We start from the raw sequence: 20,207 nt of genomic DNA on the forward strand, positions 1-20,207 counted from the left end.
GTGTTTTATACAAGAGTTCAGTGCCAGAAAGAAATGAGCACAAAACAAAATGGATGAAAATAAAAAACAAACAAGCAATAGAAAAACCAGTACTCTCATGGATTTTTTTTCTATATTCTCCATCCACTTATTTTTTTAATAAATTTTTACAAAAGGTTTTCTTATTTCCTTTCAAATCTCTAGGGGTTCTCATGAGCCCAAAAGTAAAATATGCCTAATTATTTTGCTGAACTGGTACCAAGAGGAAAATGTCAACTATTTTGCTTTACTGAGTATTAAACACCCATTATAAAGCAAGATTAGCTTTGTGGACTGTAAGAGCTGTTTCCAAGAAATTTGCTAACAAATTCAGTACCTTACAGATAGGAATACCCCTCCTTGTGAAGAGGGGAAAAAATATGCCAAGGTGAATAGGTCTGTTTAAATAAAAATAAGGCGGAAGATTTATTGTTTAAAAATGAGGGAAAAAGCAATTTCAAAGTACAAAATGGATGCATCCATCCTCTTGCTTCTCATTTCTCATGATCATTTTTAATCTATACAGAAAAACAGGACGCTGTCAGCAGACTGTGTAAAGAAGCCAAATGATTCTGCAATATAACTACACCTAGCTGAGAGGTTTATCTGTGTCTGGACTACAGATTGCATGGGCTCCTCCTGTCTAACCACTGCAGACTCCTCCTTTGTCTTTAAACAGAAGTACCAATAGGAAAATTCTATTTTCTAGAGGAAAAACTGTAACACTGCACTTGAAGCCCATCAAACCAATTAGTTTGACAAAGTACCAGTCATCACTACTAAGTTAATTGTAGCTGAGATGGACTTCAAAGCTTACAGGAGGAAGGCCAATTTGCCAGATCCACATGAGGAAAGAAAACCTTCTAGAATAAATAGCTAGTGAATAATAAGAAATTAATTTCCTTCACTAAGACTCTGCCCACACAGATTCCACTAACTTGGGGTGAATTTTCAGCACTCTCCCAAGCCATGGGATAAAGTACAGAAGATTTAAAGTAAGTTATTAAATAAGGAGCATGTAATACAGCTCTGGGGCATAAGCAACAGGCACAGGAGAAACACAGTAGACTCCTTGCTCATTTTTCCTCAGGTACGGTAATACACTTAGACATGCTAAACATGCTAAACTCTCAGACATTGCCAAGACTCTCATCCATTCATCAGTAATAACATTTAACGTTCTGAATTATTCATTTGAAGAATTTCTAGAAAAGTAACTGCCAGGCTCTCCACAGCTCTTCCCAATGAAACAAAGAATTGACTAGTCTGATGAAAATAACATAGTTCTCTGAAAAACATAAGTGGGTCTTGATACATCCTACTTTTAATGGTGGCGGTAAGGATAGAAATTGAAGGGTCTGATGGGTTAGTTCAAGCTGCAGATCAGTATCATTATAGTAAATTCAGCAGGACAATCTACTAATACACCAATTTCAGTGAGTTACAAGAACCTTAATTAACTCTATAATTATGCTGGCTGAGTGACACCCACCACAAAGACAATTTCTGCAAAGAAACTGGACGAGGAGCATACAGCTCACATACTGGTCACAATGTCAGTAAAATCCTCTAATCAGCAAAAGCAAGAATAAATCAACCAATCATCTTAAGCATTTCAAATGACAAAGGAGAAAAACAAACTCTATCTGTGCAGAGATGTAAAAAAACGAAGCAGACAGAGTTTTAGTTGTACCTGATGGGTCGTTGACTCATTTGAACAAGAGAAAGTAGTCTTAGAAATCTATAAGCTCACAGCAGTGTTCCTGAGACCACATTAATTTGATTTTAGACAGCAATTTCTTGTGTCTCTGAAGAACAATCTACTTAATATTCTGTTAACTTGGAGGGTGTAGAATTAGGTCTTGATTCTGGCCCCAGAGCTGGACAACTGCCCAAGGGCTGACAACCAATGCTGACTGGCCCACAAAGGAGCTATCCTTACGGTCCCATCATGTTCCATTTTCTCTAAGAAATCAATATGAACTCAGGAGGAAAGAAACTGAGAAAAATATGACACTGGATGATTGCAGAGATAAAGCAAGACTATGCCAGCACTGAGTGATCAGCCAGTCCGCAGTATATCTTAACTTAATTCTATAATTTACAAATAGAGCTACAATATGACCAAGCTAATTTGCTAATACAACTCAGCAGTAAGTACATGGAGACATTTGCTATATCTGTATTATTCCTCTCTGGAATCACAGAAAGATTCTGCAAGCCAGTCAAACAATCTACACATACCATACCTCGGGTCCATAGTATCAAACTAAATAAACAAAAAAGAGCAATCTTTTAAAAATTTTTAGTTCACTCTGTAATTTCCTGGCAACCTCATGATGTTGCTTTAGTGGCAATAAATTCTACTCGGACAGCAAAACCACAGTAATTTTCTTCAACAACAAAGCCTATACTTCTCATAAACTCAAACAAATGATATAATTTATGTGATGAAAATACCAAAATTCTCACTGGATTCCCAGTCAAACCAGTTAGGATAAAAAACTGTTTATGCATTACAGTCACAAACAATATATATGGGCAACATACCTCCTCTTTAAGTAACACACCCCTCCATGTATAATATGCAAGTTTGTGAAAACGCCATAATTGCCTTTGAAATGTTCTTCTCCACAAACCCAAACTTGTAAGTCTGATAACTTCCAACAAAATGTATTGCAGTAACTAATGTTGTTTCCAACTGTTTCTCTTGGTTACAAATGCACTGGAAAGCTTTGCACAAGATGCAGTCTGTGTAACTCTTTCTTACTTTTGTTGTGAGGTTGTTTTCGTCAGTGTGTGGGATGTTAACAGGTGTACTCATCATGATGTTCCACACCAAATGCTGTCTCATGTTGCTTCATCAGTTTGAGATTCAGATCCAAAATGCATAACTTTGCACCCTCTTCTGCAAATGTTTCAAGAGTCAACTCCCAAAGGAAGTATAGCCTTCAGGACAGCATGCCTGTGACTCCATGCCTTATGAAAACCTCATTGTCCTTTTCACACACGCTCTAATAGAATGATTAGAAACAGCTGTTGACATATACAGTATTCAGCTATGGTTAGAAGTAAGGATAAAGCAAGAGACAAAAGCTGCTTTGCTACAGACAACTAGCAAACACCCACATTTCTGTGAGTATAATGAGAGAGAGAGATGTGCTTTGGCAGCAACATACCCCAACAGAATTTTGTCTTTCACATAATAAGACAGCTGGCATAGTATTCAGAGTCCTTGTGAGATTAAATTAGAATTGTAAAATATGTCAAGTTGGAAAGGACCCATAAGGATCACCAAGCCCAACTCCCTGCTCCTCACACGATGACCTAACAATTAACCATATGACTGAGATCATTGTGCAGATGCTTCTTGAACTCTGACAGACTTTGTGCTTCAACCACTTCCCTGGAAAGCTTCTTCCAGTGACAAATTGCACACATATGTACTGCATACCCACAGAGAATGAGGTTTGATTGCAGAGTTCACAGCAGTAATGAAGAAAAGTCCAACCAGCTGGAAAGCATGCAGCCATGCTCTCCAGATGTGTTATAGTAATCCCTAGGGTTATTCATGCCCTTCCTGGCAGAGATATAAGAACCACTTCTCATTATTATTTCAGCATTCATGGCCTATAGAGTACTTAACTCTTCTCAGTACGACAAAGAAAGGCACAGTGATCAAGATACGGTGATTTCTAGCATTCTGTAAACTTTTACACAACAAATGCAATTCCTTTAAAAATTCCAAGTTCATTTTAGCCTCCAAATTCTGCCATGACTCAGCAGCAGGAGGATGATAACTTGTTCTGGAAAAGTCACTGTAAACTTCTTTCGTGACAAGTGACTTGGTATTAGACAGCCTATCTCTGCCACATTCCCAACAGCATGGCCCATGACAAGCTAAACTCTGTGAGCAAAGGCAGGGTTTTTAAATATACATACAGAAAAACAGCTGTCACTACTATGCTATAGTATGCTGTGTTAACAGCTTGACTTGTCAATGGTTTCCTAAATAAGGTAGGAGACCCATCTTCTTAATGCATGGAAATAACAGAAACAAACAAAAAGGCTGATTAAAGCAAGCTGGTCCCTGGAAAATGAAGCTTAGTAAGAATATAAGACACACTTGAGCATAAAATGACACAAATTAATTTTAGTAGTGGACCTCGTCTCATTAAGGAAAAGCTTCATGTTTAGTGCAACAATAAAGCCGGGTCTGTAATTAATGTAAACTACAGAAAAACAAAAAAATCCCATGCATGAACAAGGGAAAAAACAATAGTTAAAGACTTCTCACCTCCCCACTCTTAAACAGGGACCTTTTCTGTTCTAGTCTCAAGTCCTGCACAGTCACTGCTGCATATAGAACCCACCTACTGTTTTTCAGCAATACAAAGGCCTATGAAGGTAATGAGTAAATGCTTTCTAAATTTTCTAATTCTACAGAAATTGTCAGGAAGGTTTTATTATACCAGAGAAGAAAAATGGCATGATATAAGGTGTAATAAAGAGGTATTCTCCTTATATTCTTCTGCAGATAATTGTGAGCTGAACCTCAATACGGTCATAACTAAAGACTAGTATGATCCATGGTTTCTTTCAGGAAATGCAATAATCCTGCGAACTAAGCACAGGGAAAATACCCTCCATTAACTCAGGAATACATGTCTCATATTCATTAGCCTTTCCTGGCTCACTTCAGTAAGGTCACCTGGTTCACTGTGTCTACGATCACTGACGAAGATGCAAACCAGATGTGAATATATCTACTACATGTGTTACAAAACTTTGGCTTGACTGCAATTCAAAGTGGGTTACCAGTACTCTGAATTTTCTAAATAATACAGAAAGAATGGCTTTAGGTACATATCAGAAGTTACTGATTGCCTCCCTAGCTGCTTCTTCACCTCCCAAGTACTATAATACTACTTCCATCCTCTCATGCAGAGTCAGCAGGACAGCTCAGAAAATGATCAGGATAGAAACAATGCAGTTTCTCCAGATGGGCAATTCCTTGGTTTTGAAGAAAATAAAAAAAATAAATAATATAAGGCAACATAAACTTTTTCTATAAAACACCTTGCCGCTACATAGGAACTTCAAGAGTGCAAAAGTGCAGGCAGGCTCAACAATCTTGGTGGTGTAAGGGCTTTCCAGCAAAGGTCTCTTCCTAAGTACACAGTACTATAATTTAGATTGGAAGTAACCACTGAAGTTTCTAGTCCAATATCCTGAACACAATGGGCTTCTTTCAAATTTCTTTGCCTCTTGTCCTTCCAACATGCTCAGCTGGGAAGTGCCTGGTTCCAGTTTCTCCACAGCCACCCCGTAGGTAGAGGCAGCTGTTGTTAGGTCCCACCAGAGAAGCCATACTTTTCTGGGCTGAACAAACCCAGCTCCCCAGCCTCTCCTCTTAGGGCCTGTGCTGCACGCCCCCATCTGTGTTGGTGATCCCATGCTGAACTCACTCCACTTTACTGATGTTTTTCCTATAGTGGGACTCCAAACCCAAATATCTGGGAATGGTTCCACACATGAAAAGCAGAGAATAATCACTTCCCCTAGCTTCTGCACCACATTCGTATTCATACAGCCCAGGATGTCACTGGCCTCTTCTGATTCCAGAGCACACAACTTCTCAGACCACTGGCCCCAGGATGCTGTCCTGTCTCTGCGGAGCTGTTCCTCAGTTCCTCTGCTGCAGTCTGCATCACTGTAGGGCTCTGCCTTTCTAAGGTTCAGGTTTGTCATTGCTGAATTCATTAGGTCTTTGCCATCCATTCCTGCCAGTTGTCCAGGTTCCCCTGACTGTATCAAGAACAGTGTGGCCAGCAGGACCACAACAGAGATCGTGCTGTATTCCTCGAGTACCATGTCAAATTTTGGGCCATTCAACTCAAAAAGGGCTTCGAGGTTCTGGAACATGCCCAGAGAAGGGCAACAAGGCTCATGAAGGATCTAATAAACATGTCATAGCAGGAATGTCTGAGCAATCTGGGTTTGTTTAGTCTAGAGAACAGGAGGCTCAGGGGAGACCAAATCACTCTCTACAATTTCTCTGCAAGAAGATTGTTACTTGGCAGGGGTTGGTCTCTTCTACTGTGCCTGCAGTGAGAGTACAAAGGAAATGGCCTTAAGCTAAGATACAGGATATTCAGATTAGATACTAGAAAAAGATTTTTTCACTGTTATAGTGGTGAGGCACTGAAATAAGTTGCCCACGGAGGTGGTGGAGTCACCATCCCTGGATATGTTCAAGAGGTGTCTGGATCTGGTGATGTGTTTAGTGGTTCAGGGGTGACAGTGGCAGTGACAGTGACAGGTGACTGGATGATCTTGTATATCCCTTCCAACCTTGATGATTCTATGACTGCTGGCTCTGCTCTCCAGCACATCAAGAGGCACCACACACACAGTTTGGTGTCATCTACGAACCGGGATTGAGTGTCCTCCATCCCACCCTTCAGACCACTGACAAAGATGTTAAGCAGGACACAGAACCCCTGCAGTACCCCACTTTTTACCAGTTCATTAACCAACTGCCTGAGCATCAAACCAGACTTTTACCTACCTAATTCTCCACTTGTTCAAACCATTAAGTACTGAGATGGATACAAGAATAACGTGGGACAGTTTCAAAAGCCCAATGACGCTATTTAGATTTAGATGGCCTGGATTATACTAGTTTTCCTTTCTCTCAATTGCAAGCTGTTCTGTAGATTTTAGAGACTGAAAATTAATAAGTTCTCTTTTTGGTTGTAGGACTTGTCTGTGAAGGGAAAGGAAGAAAGCAGTTTTACAGGTATATTATAGTGTTTCATAGAAAAAATACAGAAAGAATATGGAAGTATAATATGCCATAGGTATAGACTATTACTACAGAATCAAATTGATGTTGGAAAGATTTTAGGCCTCTTTCTTTTCCCCACAAAAGGAAATACGAGACAAAGTTTCTTCTCCTTCAAAGTTAATGTAACAATTCAAGTGATTATTACTAAAAGTACAATTTAGTCTAACAGCACTCAAACTTCTTCAAATATTTTTAAGTACCCTGGCTCTGCCAATCTTACAGTGACATTCTTCAAAACACTCAGAATGTAAAGAACAATTTACTGTGCTCTTAATTTCTAAACAACCTAAGAAGATTATACTTTAATATACTCTAGAAGTAGAATTTTAAACACACAGTTTTGAAATTCTGTGCCAGAAATGTTTTCTTTTAAATCAGCAGGAAGCATTCTCTATGAAGGTCACCCATTGACAAAAAAATCCTTTGATGGAAGAGGTTGCTCTTGGGTTGATACCAGTTGAACTTTCCAGCGTGGGCAAAACATGCTCAGACATGCTGAACAGACACACCAGGGAGCCTGTCAAAGTTGAAGCACATAGTAAGACTGCCTAAGACCTTGAAAGAAAAGGGGCCTTTAACCTTTAAGTGGTCACAAAGCCTTCTGTAAGTGACTTGATGAAGAATTCCTCAGATTGTTTTAATTAAAACACTTCTGGACTTTTTACCAGGACATTTGTAGGAATTCCTGCTGTTTATTTGTAGCTGTGTACTTTTTGAAATATAAGACATGCACTAAGAAATCTCTGACATTCTGTTACCCACCATCAATCTATTGCACACTGCGTTTTGCAAAATGTTTCTTTTTCTCAGGTAGTTTTTCAGATATGGCACATTAAGCCTAGACAAAAGTATGTTTGTTTGTGAGAACTACAAATACGTGTACTTCTAAACAGGAGTCAATTAAGGTTACAAAACCTATTTATTTCTCACCAAGCACCAAATCTTTATCTGTCTAACTCTGGTTGACAAACTGACCTCATTCTCAGCCAAAGATAAAGCTGAGAACAGAATACTGCATAGTTTTCAATTCATCTTTTCTTCATACACTAATAGTTTTCAATACACCTTTATGTGCTCAGTCCTGCAAGCTTCACATTGCACAACCAATGAACCTACTCATGTTAAGCTAAGCAGCTATAGCAGCCCACTCCATGCACAGGCCAGAATCCAACTACCTCCGTGCAAGAGCTGTGTCTTGTGCAAGGCTGCTCTGCAGCCTGCCATTCTCAACAGGGAACAGCTGCCTTCAGGCCCAGACCTGGCCAGGGAATCCCTTTCAGACCCCGAAGCTAAGTTGTGTGCCAAGAGAAAAAAAGTGAATCATGGGATTGCTTAGCCTCTCTTGCCATTAATCCATAAAGCACAACACAGACACTCAGATATTATTGAAATATCAATATTCTACTGATATTTCACAGGACAGGACACCAAAATGTTTTCTGACCTTTTCTTCATGAGTAGCCACTGAAGAACACAAGATTAATTCTCTCATGTAAATGTCAACAGTATGCTGATATATTGATATATGGTCATTCTTATCTTTCACTGAAAAAGCGTTTCAGTATCAAACTGCTGTTGTCCTATAAAGTGTTGAGAATAAACATTTACCCCACATACATTTAAAATGTAGCCTGTCATGATTTTAGCATGTTTTCAGCAGTGCAGGTTAGGATATTGAAATGCTGCATAGTCAAGCATATGGTGGGTTTGCAACAGTCAAACATGCCACTCTATAGCATAGCATAACAAAACCAGCATCAAACTAAAAATAAAGACCAAGACAACTCCTTAAGAATATCTTAGAAAATGTTCGCAATGATAAATCACCTCCACTGCTTAAAAAATATTCAGGGGCAAAAGGATAGCAGCTAGAAACATTGTAGAAATAAACCTAAGAGGCACAGCTAAAGAAAGAACATTAGTGCCTTGTAATGATAGCTGGTTTTTCCTCCACAGGTCTTCTCAAACATGTCATGTCTGTGTAAATTGTAGAATATATTTGAAAACTGATACAGGAAAAAAAAAACATTTTTTAAACTATATATACAAGTATACAAAGGATTTATATGGACACTTTTAATATTGCAATGTTACTTTAGAAATTACAAATCCTAAACACCTTTCCCACCACAGTGCTCCCCAACTTTGTATTACATTTCAAACATGTTAAATTATGTTCATAAAGGTTTTACACAGTTGTCCTTCTGCAGCATTCCAGAACACAAATTGTCCTTCTGCTCTATCTAATTTAAAAATTGCATGTATGTGACATGGACTCAGTTTGACAGAGGTGTCTTAAAAAATTCACAGTGACCCTACTTCAGATAAGAGGGAGTGAGACCAAATTATCCTGCTGAAGAAAGATAAAAAGAGTAAGGTCATGGCTGAATGGGAAGGAAGTGGGATAAGAGGAACAAGGGAAGAATATGGCAACCTGGAAAGTAAGAAAGAGAACAAAGATAGAGAAAAATAAAAGGAAGCATTTAGCAAAAGAAGAGAAGAAATCAAAGATGAAGGGGGAGTGGGAGGGGAGGGGGAGGGGAGGGAGAGGGGAGGGGGAGGGGAGGGGGAGGGGAGAGAAGGGAAAAGGAAGGGAAGGGAAGGGAAGGGAAGGGAAGGGAAGGGAAGGGAAGGGAAGGGAAGGGAAGGGAAGGGAAGGGAAGGGAAGGGAAGGGAAGGGAAGGGAAGGGAAGGGAAGGGAAGGGAAGGGAAGGGAAGGGAAGGGAAGGGAAGGGAAGGGAAGGGAAGGGAAGGGAAGGGAAGGGAAGGGAAGGGAAGGGAAGGGAAGGGAAGGGAAGGGAAGGGAAGGGAAGGGAAGGGAAGGGAAGGGAAGGGAAGGGAAGGGAATTGTATTTTATACACGTACCCAACTTCATATTTCCTACAGGAACAATTTTTACTCACCCTTGTGATTCTCATTTTGTACGCTGTTAGCTAACATCTCAGTATTTCATTTCCTTTCCTGTTATGCAGGCATCAGATAAATCAGAATAGAAGGATATAAAACAAGAATAGTTTTTTGAACAGGGAACACAGGTTCACATTCCCCAAAACAAAAAGAACACCAGCCTAAGGGTACATGTTGCCAGAGAATTGAAGTCTGCCACAATCCTGTTGATGTTGGAGCATACTAAAGCAGATGTTTCCTGTCAAGTGTTATCCTCTCCCTACAGTACATACTAGTATATTCCAGCAGTCACTTCAAGCAAACACATTCAACACTGGTAAAATATTTTGAGTGAATTCTCTTGTAATTCACTGCTCCATTTGCTAATGCCATATTTCTAAGCAACATTTAGAGTCCTTTGGATTATTGCTTTTTTCTTTAATAATGCCCTTTGAAAAAATCTTAAGCAACACACCACGCACACAAGTGATAAAGGAACAGATTTCCTAAATCTTTAAGTTATTTTGCATTTTTGTTCCTCTTTAATAGAGCTAAAGGAAAGCTCCAGTTCAATTATTTAGGCTAAACTTGGGCACACAATGTGGACACACCATAAAAAGCGGGGGTTTTCATTCATTGTCTAGCACAGACTTCAGGAAAGGCCTCCAGCACCTCAGAAGACAGTAGTGAAGTGGACAGGCATTACAGTACTTTCACGACTATAAGGCGCACCCTTTTGACTAAAATTTTGATCGAAACCCAGAAGACCGCCTTATAGTCTGGTGCATCTTATATATGGACAAAGTTTGGAAATTTGCCAACCCGGAAGTGCCAGCTGTGAGCCGAGCCGCGCCAGCCGTGAGCTGAGCCACGAGTTGAGCCTCGCAAGCCAGCACTGGGGGCGGGCGGGAGTGCTGGGGCCCATGCACGGGGAGGACACCTGGGGCTGCGTTTAAAGGCCACGCCAATCTGTGAAAAATGTTTGCAAATTGAGCACCTGCCAGTAAACCCCGCGATCACGCAATTCCGTTACTAATTTGTTACTTTGTTGCGCACAGATCCTCACTGCAAAAAAAAGTGTGTCTTATAATCAGGTGTGCCTTGTATAGGGACAAAGTTCAGAAATTTGCTGACATCCAAAAGTGCGCCTTGTAATCCAGTGCGCCTTATAGTCATGAAATTACTGTAATCCAGTTTCCCCAGAGGAGAGCCACTCTTAATACCCAAGTTCAGAAGCAGGCCAAAACTCAGTTAAACTCCAAGGAAGGCGTCTATGATACTTCTTTCTTGGATTAGTGCTGTAATCCATGAAGTCAGCCCCAACACACCCACCCAGAGACAGAGAAGGGGGTATGGAGAGCTTATGGGTCAGGATTAAAGGGAGAGCAGTGACAGCAGGAGACATTACAGTGAGGGTCTGCCACAGGCCACCTGACCAGGAAGACCAGATGAATAAAGCTGTCGACAAACAGATAGCAGCAGCCTCACACTTACAAGCCCTGGTGTTCATGGGGGCTTTCAATCACCCTGGTATCTCTTGAAGGGTCAACACAGCAGGTCCCTTGCAAGCCAGGAAGTTCCTGGTATTTGGATGCCATGGATGAATTATTTTTTTTCTCCAAGCGACAGAGACATCCTAAGCTAAACCTTGATCTCACCACAGTGAGGGGCTGGTGTGGAACATGAAGTGCAGTGATGAAATGGTAGAATGCAAGATCCTCTGGGCTGTGAGGAGAGCACACAGCAAGCTCACCACCCTGAACTTCAGGAGAGCAGGCTTTGGTCTCTTCAAGGATCTGCTCGAGAGAGTGACACAGGACAAAGCTCAGGAGGAGAGAAGAGCCCAAGAAATCTGGATAATATTCAAGGATCACCTCCTGCAAGCTTGACAGAGATGCATCCCAACAAAAAGAAAGTAATGCAAAAACACCAGGAAGCCTGTGTGAATGAGTAAGCTGTTCCTGAACAAAGTTAAACACAAGAAGAAAGCCTTGAGAGGGTAGAAGCAGGGACAGGTAGCTTGTGAGAAATACAAATGAATTGTCCAAGTAGCTGGGAATAAGACTAGGAAAGATAAAGTCCTCAAAGAATTAAATCTAGTCAGGGATGTCAAAAGCAACAAAAATAGTTTCTATAGGTATACTGGTGATAAGTGAGATCACATAGGAAGATTAGGAAAAATGTGGACTCTGTCCAGAAAGAAACAGGAGAGCTGGCAACTGAAGACATGAAGAAGGCTGAGGAACTCAGTGGCAGTTTTGCCACAGTCCTTACCAGCCAAAGTGGTCCAGTCACACAACCTGAGCCACACAGCTGGTGCAAGGTATCCCCGCCCATGGCAGGCGGTTCGGAACCACACAATCCATGTGAAAACTGCATGATCTACACTGAACTACACGACAGCATGTAACTTGTAAGTCGTCAAGAAAACAAGGAGAACCACAAAACAAAATAAATTTAAAAAACAAATCAAGTGTCCTGGATACAGGAAAACTTAATAAAAATTTGTAAGAATGGAAGGGAAAATACTTAAATGGTTCCATCATTATCAGTTGCTCAGTTTTATTTAATAATCAGGCTCAGCTCCACAAAACTAAATAAGGCAGTAACCACCATGAGACAATCTTTGTGCCAGAAGGTCAAGTAAACATCACAAAGAATATAATTCCAACAGTCACAGTGTTATTGAAGGGGACTTGAGTTCATGCTTTCTGACATACTAATCAAACTTCATGAAAAGAAGATAGAAAAACATTTAAATGTCATTGTTTCTTCAGTTCTTACAGAAATGCAGATAAGATGTTTATATATAAAATGAACTCTACTTATTTTACATCACATTTCAATATAACGATAATGAGATTTTTGGACTGCTGAACAGAATAAACAAAACACATCAATGACTGACCTAACAGTATTTCCTTAAACTAGACTATCTACCTACAAGTAAGGAATATATTCCCAAAGACCGTGTCAATTATTAGAGGGAGCTGCAAGCTCTGAATTTAGTAACATTTCAAAACCTCCTGAATAAGCAAACTGTAGATACAGCAATCAACCTTTCCACACAACCTACATTTCACTTTAAAATTACTGTTTCCTGATTAGGCATATTTAAGGGGAGCAGCAGATCATTCTTGTCGTAGCAAAGCTACAGAGCCAGATGAACACTGAGACACAATTGATTTAGCCAATATTTTTCCAAACAGAATATATTAATGTAATAATATGCAATCATCTTGTCTTGATACTTACAAAAAATTTAGGCCTGGGTGAAACTTGTTCAAAATTCAGCTGCTAGCACAAGATGCTCATATTTCATCAGTTTGAGGAAGGTCTTGATTTTTTGAATATTTGTTTAGTATTGAATTATGACTTTACCTTTTTTCACCTCCCATGACTTTCATAAAAAGGGCTGCCAGATTAGGCTCTAAATCATTATTTACAAATAAAAATAATAAAGTTTTTTGGAAAAATACAGTAAAATATCTGTATGTGAGATTTACTAATTTACTTCTTCTCCAGACTGAATTAAATTCTTTCAATGCAAGTAAAGATGAGAAAAATTAGCATAGGCAAAACCAAAATCTTGTCAAAATCTGTTTAAAAAATAAAGCACATGAAGATTGGGAAAATTAGAAGCTCTTGCCAAAAGGCTTCACAATTTTGGGATTGCTATGTAATAAAAAGTAGAGATAACTAATGTAATGACCAAGGTGATATAAATAAATATTTCATCTTACTTGTCCAGAGCTGTGCTGGTAGGCATGCTTCTGCCAAATCCTCGGACACCCATCTGACAAAAGTATGGAATGCAAGACAGATTGGCAGCAATTATAGCCAGTGAATCTGATGCATTAACAAAGAAACCATTTTGGCCAAGGATCATGTAGCGGTCCTAGAGAAGAAAAAAAATTTAAAATAGCATCCTAAATTCTATGTATTGAGGACACCTCATTTCTTTTCCTAGGTCCACTGGAGGTAGAGAGAAGGACAGGCTCTGGGTTACTCACATCCCTCTTTGGAAAAAGAAAAGAAAAATTTACTGGCATCATCCTGGCAGGTTTATATTCTCACTATCACACCATCACTCTCTCCTGCTTTGCAAATCGAAGCTCCAGATCAGTTTCTAGCTTCTGCCTCCTACATGTCACTTGAGTAGCTCTGTTTCTGCCAAGAGAATGCTTGTGTAGGAGAATTTTTTTTCCAATGACACACACTATTAAGGGAGTAAGAGAGTGGTTTGTGTTTACTGAGAATAGAAAACAGCTTTTGTTTTCCAGAACCTTTTAATCTTTCTCCCACTTTGTCCGGGTAGAAAGTTCTTTTGCAATACATTGCCTTTTTTTTTAAGCTGATAATAAGACATTAAAAATTAAAATAAACAGAAATTACGATTCAATGCTTTATTTAGCTAAAAAGCTCTTAATGCGTGATGCTTATCAAAAAGGACTTAACGATGTTACTGCTTACTGTGAAAAGTCTGTATCATCTATATGCTGTCTGTTCCTAACCAGGGAAAAAAGTGTTACACCAGCACAAGATAAAACCAGCCTGATATTTAAATAATTCTTATCCTGCCTGCAAAATCTTTTTGATTTGCAGTCATCTGCAAAGAAAAATTACAACATATGTGTCTGATTTATGGGTTGCAAATATTACCATCTGTATCTGAAAGTAATACCACTTTCAGCTTCAATGGGTTACTGAAAATCAGACAAATTATACTTACACATCTCATATCTGACCCCAGACAAAACAACAACCACGGTGGAACCTCAAGACAGATGTAAATACTTACCCCATCAGCATCAAAAGCAGCTCCAAATCCATACTCCCCACCTTTCATAGCCTCCAGCAAGGCAGTTGCATATGTTAAATTTGGATCAGGAGGTTGTCCACCAAAATCCTCCAGAGGAATACAGTTGATGGCAGAATTTGCAGGAGCTCCCAATTCATCACACAAGATTCTTCTCACATAAGGTCCCATAACTGTGAAAACAGAAATCTGCCATGCAATCACAAAAGCGTATGCTTGACATTCAAATTTTTCACTGTGGACACTGCATACAAAACATATTTCAGCAATTCTATACATCTGTCCCTGCAACAACCCCCAAACCATTATTTCACAGAGGAGTATGTGATTGTCCACAAAGTAAATAATTAATCAGTACAAAAATAATCAATTCAACATGAAAATCACAATGGTGAAAGACGCAGAGGTTTTTCTACCCATTATTAAGTGAAGAAATTATCACAAAGATAACGGAGTTTTTCTCACTAGAATAAAAATAAAACAGTATTCTATGTGTCTAAATAACACATAATAGCAAGGAAACTAAGGAGTAGGTGAATACATACAGGAAATACACCTACCTTAAGATTCCAACTCATGTGAAAATTGCCATAGATTTGTCCACCAAAGAATTTTACTACATTTGTTATCATGAAGGGAATAGATTAAAATTTTCTCAAAACTAACTCCAAAAAACTTCATTATTTTGTTGAAGATATGACCAACTAAAACCCCATGCTCTTATGTACCATACATTTTACATGTATTTGTGACTAAACAGTCACTACCTGAGTACTCTGCATCCCTGACGCAGGTGTGAACAGGTCACTCATAGGTAAAAAATGTGTGAGTGACTGCTCTCTCTTTCTCCTACTTTACTCCCAAATCTTGCTAGTTGGAGCAGCTGAGACCTGATGTAAAATTGTGTGAGAGAAACTTCTTTCCATAAAAATATGGATGCTAATTCCGTAAAATATACCATGATGGAGGTTCTTATCTAAAGTGGACTCCTGCCAAATTACTCCTTTTTCTGCCAATGTGCCAAATTAGCAGTGTGTACAAGCATAAAAATATATTCCACTTGTATACACATAATCTACATGTACCATAAATTACAGATACCCATCTCTCCACAAAATGCAAGGTTATAAAGCCAATTCTATGTCAGCTTGCAAATAAAGTAAACAAAGTCCTTTCAATGTTCGTGATGCATCAATTTTTCTAACCCTAAGACAGACTATGCATCTTTTGACAACATGTAAAAACTCTTAACAGTCAGGAACAGACCTGAACATGAGAGCTCCCAGGTATTTTAGTAATATTCTCTCCAGTATGGTACATGACAAGAGGCAGTGCCTTCCTCACTGCTCCCTCTGCATTGCTCAAGAACACCCATCTTGTCCTTTTGACACAGCCTGGCAACACTGGGTGCTTACACTGCTTGGACGCAGACTATAATCCTTGGCCACAGTGAACTGTGTGTTCACACTGACTGGGAACTCACTATGGTATTTCAAACAGTAACTATCACGCTGTACTAGATAAAATGCTTTACAGAAGTTTCCTAAGTCTATCCACTTCCTTTTATGGGTCTGTTTTAGTAATCCCATTAAAGAATGAAATCTGGTTTTCTGGATGTAATCTGTTTTCCATAAGATAATGTTGAACAGTCTTACTTATACTCCTATCCTTCAACTCATTATCTGCAGAAATCCCTACTTATATATTCATAATGTAGCCTAAAATAGATCTTATCCTGGTCTGCGTTTCCCCAAGTGACACAGCTTATATTTTTTTAATATCAGCACACCATTGATCCCCTTCCTGTCTTCTGTGACTCTTTCAACTTGTCCACAGTACTCTGAAGTTTGTTCACCTCTAACATTAGTGAGACAGAGGTCTCAGCTGGCTCTTTAATTTATTTATTCAGACTTAACTAGTTTTATACCATTTATAATTTCCTCTTAGTAGAGACTGCCTTGTAACCTCCTCGGTCACTGGACACTGCAATACACTTCATCACCCTCTCATGGCAAGATTACCTCATCCTGCTTGTTTCCAAATGCAGAAAGAAAACTTTTATTGGACACATATGTCTTTACTTATTAATCGAGTGAGATAAATGTCTTTGACTGGTAAGAAATCTAACCCGTTGCTAAGATTGCCTTTGTAGGTATTATAAAGTTTAAATCCTTTCTTATTACCCTTAAATTCTATTACAGAAAAGTCCGACATTTATATGCTGTATTGTTATTGGGAAACCATTACAGTGTACAACTTTTTTGGGAAATTATTTCAGTGTACCTACAATTCTGTTCCAGTAGCACTTAAATTCATACCTCCATTCATGGCATCAATCCTTATTTTAATCTGATTGGGTCCAGTCAGCAAGTTTCTGATGGCATTGAAGTCAAAAATACTTCGAAGGAGATTGAGGTAGATTTCCACAGAATCCACAATTTCCACTAGAAAAATCACACCAAAAAAAAGTGATACTATTCACCCAAGTGAAGTTATTTCTTCCAGCTCTCTTCCACCCAACTGGACTAAAGTCAGAGCACACAACCCCCGTATGACACAGCTTTGCTTTGAAGTCCACAAAGGAAAAGTCTAAGACTCCTGCTGCCTTCAGTGTGGCTACTGTCAGGCTTTAAGCCTTGAAAAGATCAACAGTTTTGCCTGCCAAAAGACTGCAGAGATAATGTAAGTTGGCAGCTCCTATTTCACTGAAGACATTCATGAGTGTATGTTACATCAAAGTAAACTCTTCATAGATTGTTCACTGAACCACTGAAAAACTTTGCAAGCTAAATAGGTTTATTCGCCGAGGAAAAAGACAAGTTGACACCAGAGGTTCTATTCTTCTATCTGACAGCAGTATCTATCTGCATCATTCCTTCAAGAGAGGCATACAACCTGTTCTTCTAAACTCTGGCACCAGGAATATCTGTGTTCAGTTTGTTGTAGATGGACAACAAACTACACTTTTGAACTGTAGATCTTATTGATTTAGGAAAGTAAGGCTCAGATACAACATCTGGTTTTTTTGCTAAGGTCTTGACAACTTGAAATTTAAATTCAAAATAGCAGAGCACTACAATTTTTCTAGCTCTTTTGGACGTAAAACTTAAACAAAAATGAATTAATGAAAATAAGTCTGTCATAATGAAAGTAGTAACCAAACAACTGTCAAAATCCATGCTTCTCAGTCATCTTGGAATGAATTACTCTTCTTGACTAAATTATAAAGCATATGTTATACAAATGTTTTTTCATCTGGTTAAATAAGTATCTTGAAATATCTTACTTATAAGTTAAATTATTACTTAGAATCTCATCCAATTTTGCTCAGAAACACTGACCTCTCAGTAATGCTCTTCTTTAGAGTAACACGAAAATGTCACAGACATTTTTTGAGCCTGAGAAAAACACTTAAAATAGATTGTAACAAAATGCTTGAAGAAACAAAAAAAAGGATCTCAAGGCTGAAAAACAATCTGTAAAACCTACTTGAAAAAGAGTCAATTCTATGGTATATGCTGAAAGTTTTAAGCACTCATTAATATTATATTATTTTATATCTTCCATGTCCTGCTCCTAACAGCATTTTAGTCAGCCCTAAGCTTTACAGATATAAACAAATGTGGCTACTCTGGTGGAGCTGCTCACACGTGAAGATAAAGCACATGAAGGATTAAAGTCTAAAAATTATTTTAACTCCTGCCAAACCCAACCTCAGTTGTTCCAACACCTCTGTAGCCTTGATTGACAGGAGTTAGTTCACACAACAGAAGAAAATGCAGAAGTTTCAAATACATCAGATAGTATCTTAAATTACTTTTTAGACTATTTTCAGTCTTTCTGCAGCTTCAGTCTGCATCCAAATGTGTGTAAACTGTATTTATCCATGCACTTTTAAGCCTGTTGAATTGCTTCTGTAGGGTTCCCTGACAGCTCTACGTCTCTGGCTCATGTATTCTTGGAAGACATGATTGGGAAATTATTTTTTTCTTAGAAAAACATACAGAAAAACTGCATACAATGCACTTTTATATATATTCAGGGGGGAGGAGTGTCTTGTTTTAAATAAAAAAATACTATTTGGAGAGATTAAACACTTTAAAAACCAAAATTTAATACCGTAGCAATTCTATGATTCCAGAGTGGTGCTGGAGCTAAATTCTCTTTGCTTTTTGTTTGCCTAAAAAAGCCAAACATGTTCTTCGCAATAAAATAAATTACCCCAGTGAAATCAAAACTTAAGGATTTTTTTAAATGAAAAATTTTATTTCTCAAAATTTAAGTTGTCTCAGAATGTGAAGTCTGGGTAGAAAACAAAATGGTTTTAATGCTAGGGCATCAGGAATGTGGAAAAGTTCTTGAGGCCACATAAGAGTTTTACAGTATTTGAAATATATTAAATATACATTAAGTTTGAAATACATGTCAGGATCCCCTAATTTGTTTTTGACTCCTTCAAGAGAACAGCTGTGTTAGATAATTTAAAATCAACTGTAAGCATAAAAGTATTCACTATGCCTAAAATTAAACATGTGCTTAAGCAAGCCCTTTACATTTGGAGTCACTGGTTGTACAAATCCCACAACTTTTCAGAAAGTGTTAGCAAGATTGAATAAACTGAGAGTCTCACTTACTCTTTTGTCAATTAGACTTCAATAACAAACCATTCCTAGAACAAAAACGTTTGTGTTTTGTGTTTAACTACTAGCAAGCATAAATTTGGCAAAGATACTTGGCTGAAAGATGAGACCTGATGCACTTAAAAGTCTGTAACGTAGATTCCTAAAATGCAAAACAAACATAACACTCACCTGTAACTGCACATAGCATTGGGCACAAGCAAAAGCAGTTGGAAACCACAGTGCAATTAGAAAACTATGACCTAATTGCTATCACAGAAATGTGGTGGGATGAGTATGACTAGAGCACACAGCTGGGGGCCACAATCTTTACAGAAGAGACAGGCTGGGAAGGAGTGGTGAAGGTGTGCTCAGTGTTAAGGAAGGGTCAGATTGTGAAGAGCTGCCTCTGATAAACAGCCATAAACAGACTGAGCCCCTGTGTGTGAAAATCAAGAAGCAGATCAACATGAGACTTTTTGCGGTTGTGGGTCTATACTGGCTACCTGACATGGGGAGTCTATGGATGAGACTTTTTGCTTTATTAAAAAAAACACAAACCCTACCTCTACTGGCAACCTCAAACTTCACTGCAATCTCCAGGTTTCCTAGGACTGCAGCTAGCTGATAGGACAATTCCAGCAACTGCTTTGATCTTTCAGGTGATATATGACACATCAGTGTCATCTCCCTAGCCTTCTTAAAGGTATTTTTACACTGTACCACATGGCATGTTATCTCCAGATTAGAGAGACATGGATCTGATGGAAAAGGAGTTGCTGGATGGACACAGCCAGAGTGTTGTAGTCAATGACTCTCTGTCCAGGTGGAGGCCAGTAAGGAGTGGGTTCCTCAGGGCTCTGTCTCGGGACCGGCCAGTGCTCTTCAATATCTTCACCAACGACATCAACAGCGACATTGAGTGTCCCCTCAGCAGGTTTGCAGATGACACAAAGCTGAGTAGTGCAGCTGACACCACAAAAGGAAGGGATGCCATCCAGAGGGACCTGGACA

The 20,207-nt window shown here is 38.9% G+C and overlaps 1 protein-coding gene across 1 annotated transcript in view; it reads right to left on the reverse strand.

Annotated features, from left to right (window-relative positions):
* Positions 1-20,207, reverse strand: part of PGM5 (phosphoglucomutase 5) — a 69,554-nt gene that overhangs the window by 39,101 nt on the left and 10,246 nt on the right. The window contains exons 4-6 of the mRNA XM_033086254.1: positions 16,893-17,018; positions 14,557-14,747; positions 13,499-13,653 (exon numbers count right to left, since the gene is read on the reverse strand). Of these exons, the coding sequence (XP_032942145.1) occupies positions 13,499-13,653; positions 14,557-14,747; positions 16,893-17,018 (472 nt within the window). The remainder of the gene's footprint in view (positions 1-13,498; positions 13,654-14,556; positions 14,748-16,892; positions 17,019-20,207) is intronic.

This window comes from Catharus ustulatus, chromosome Z (assembly GCF_009819885.2).
Source record: "Catharus ustulatus isolate bCatUst1 chromosome Z, bCatUst1.pri.v2, whole genome shotgun sequence".
NCBI classification, from domain to species: domain Eukaryota; kingdom Metazoa; phylum Chordata; class Aves; order Passeriformes; family Turdidae; genus Catharus; species Catharus ustulatus.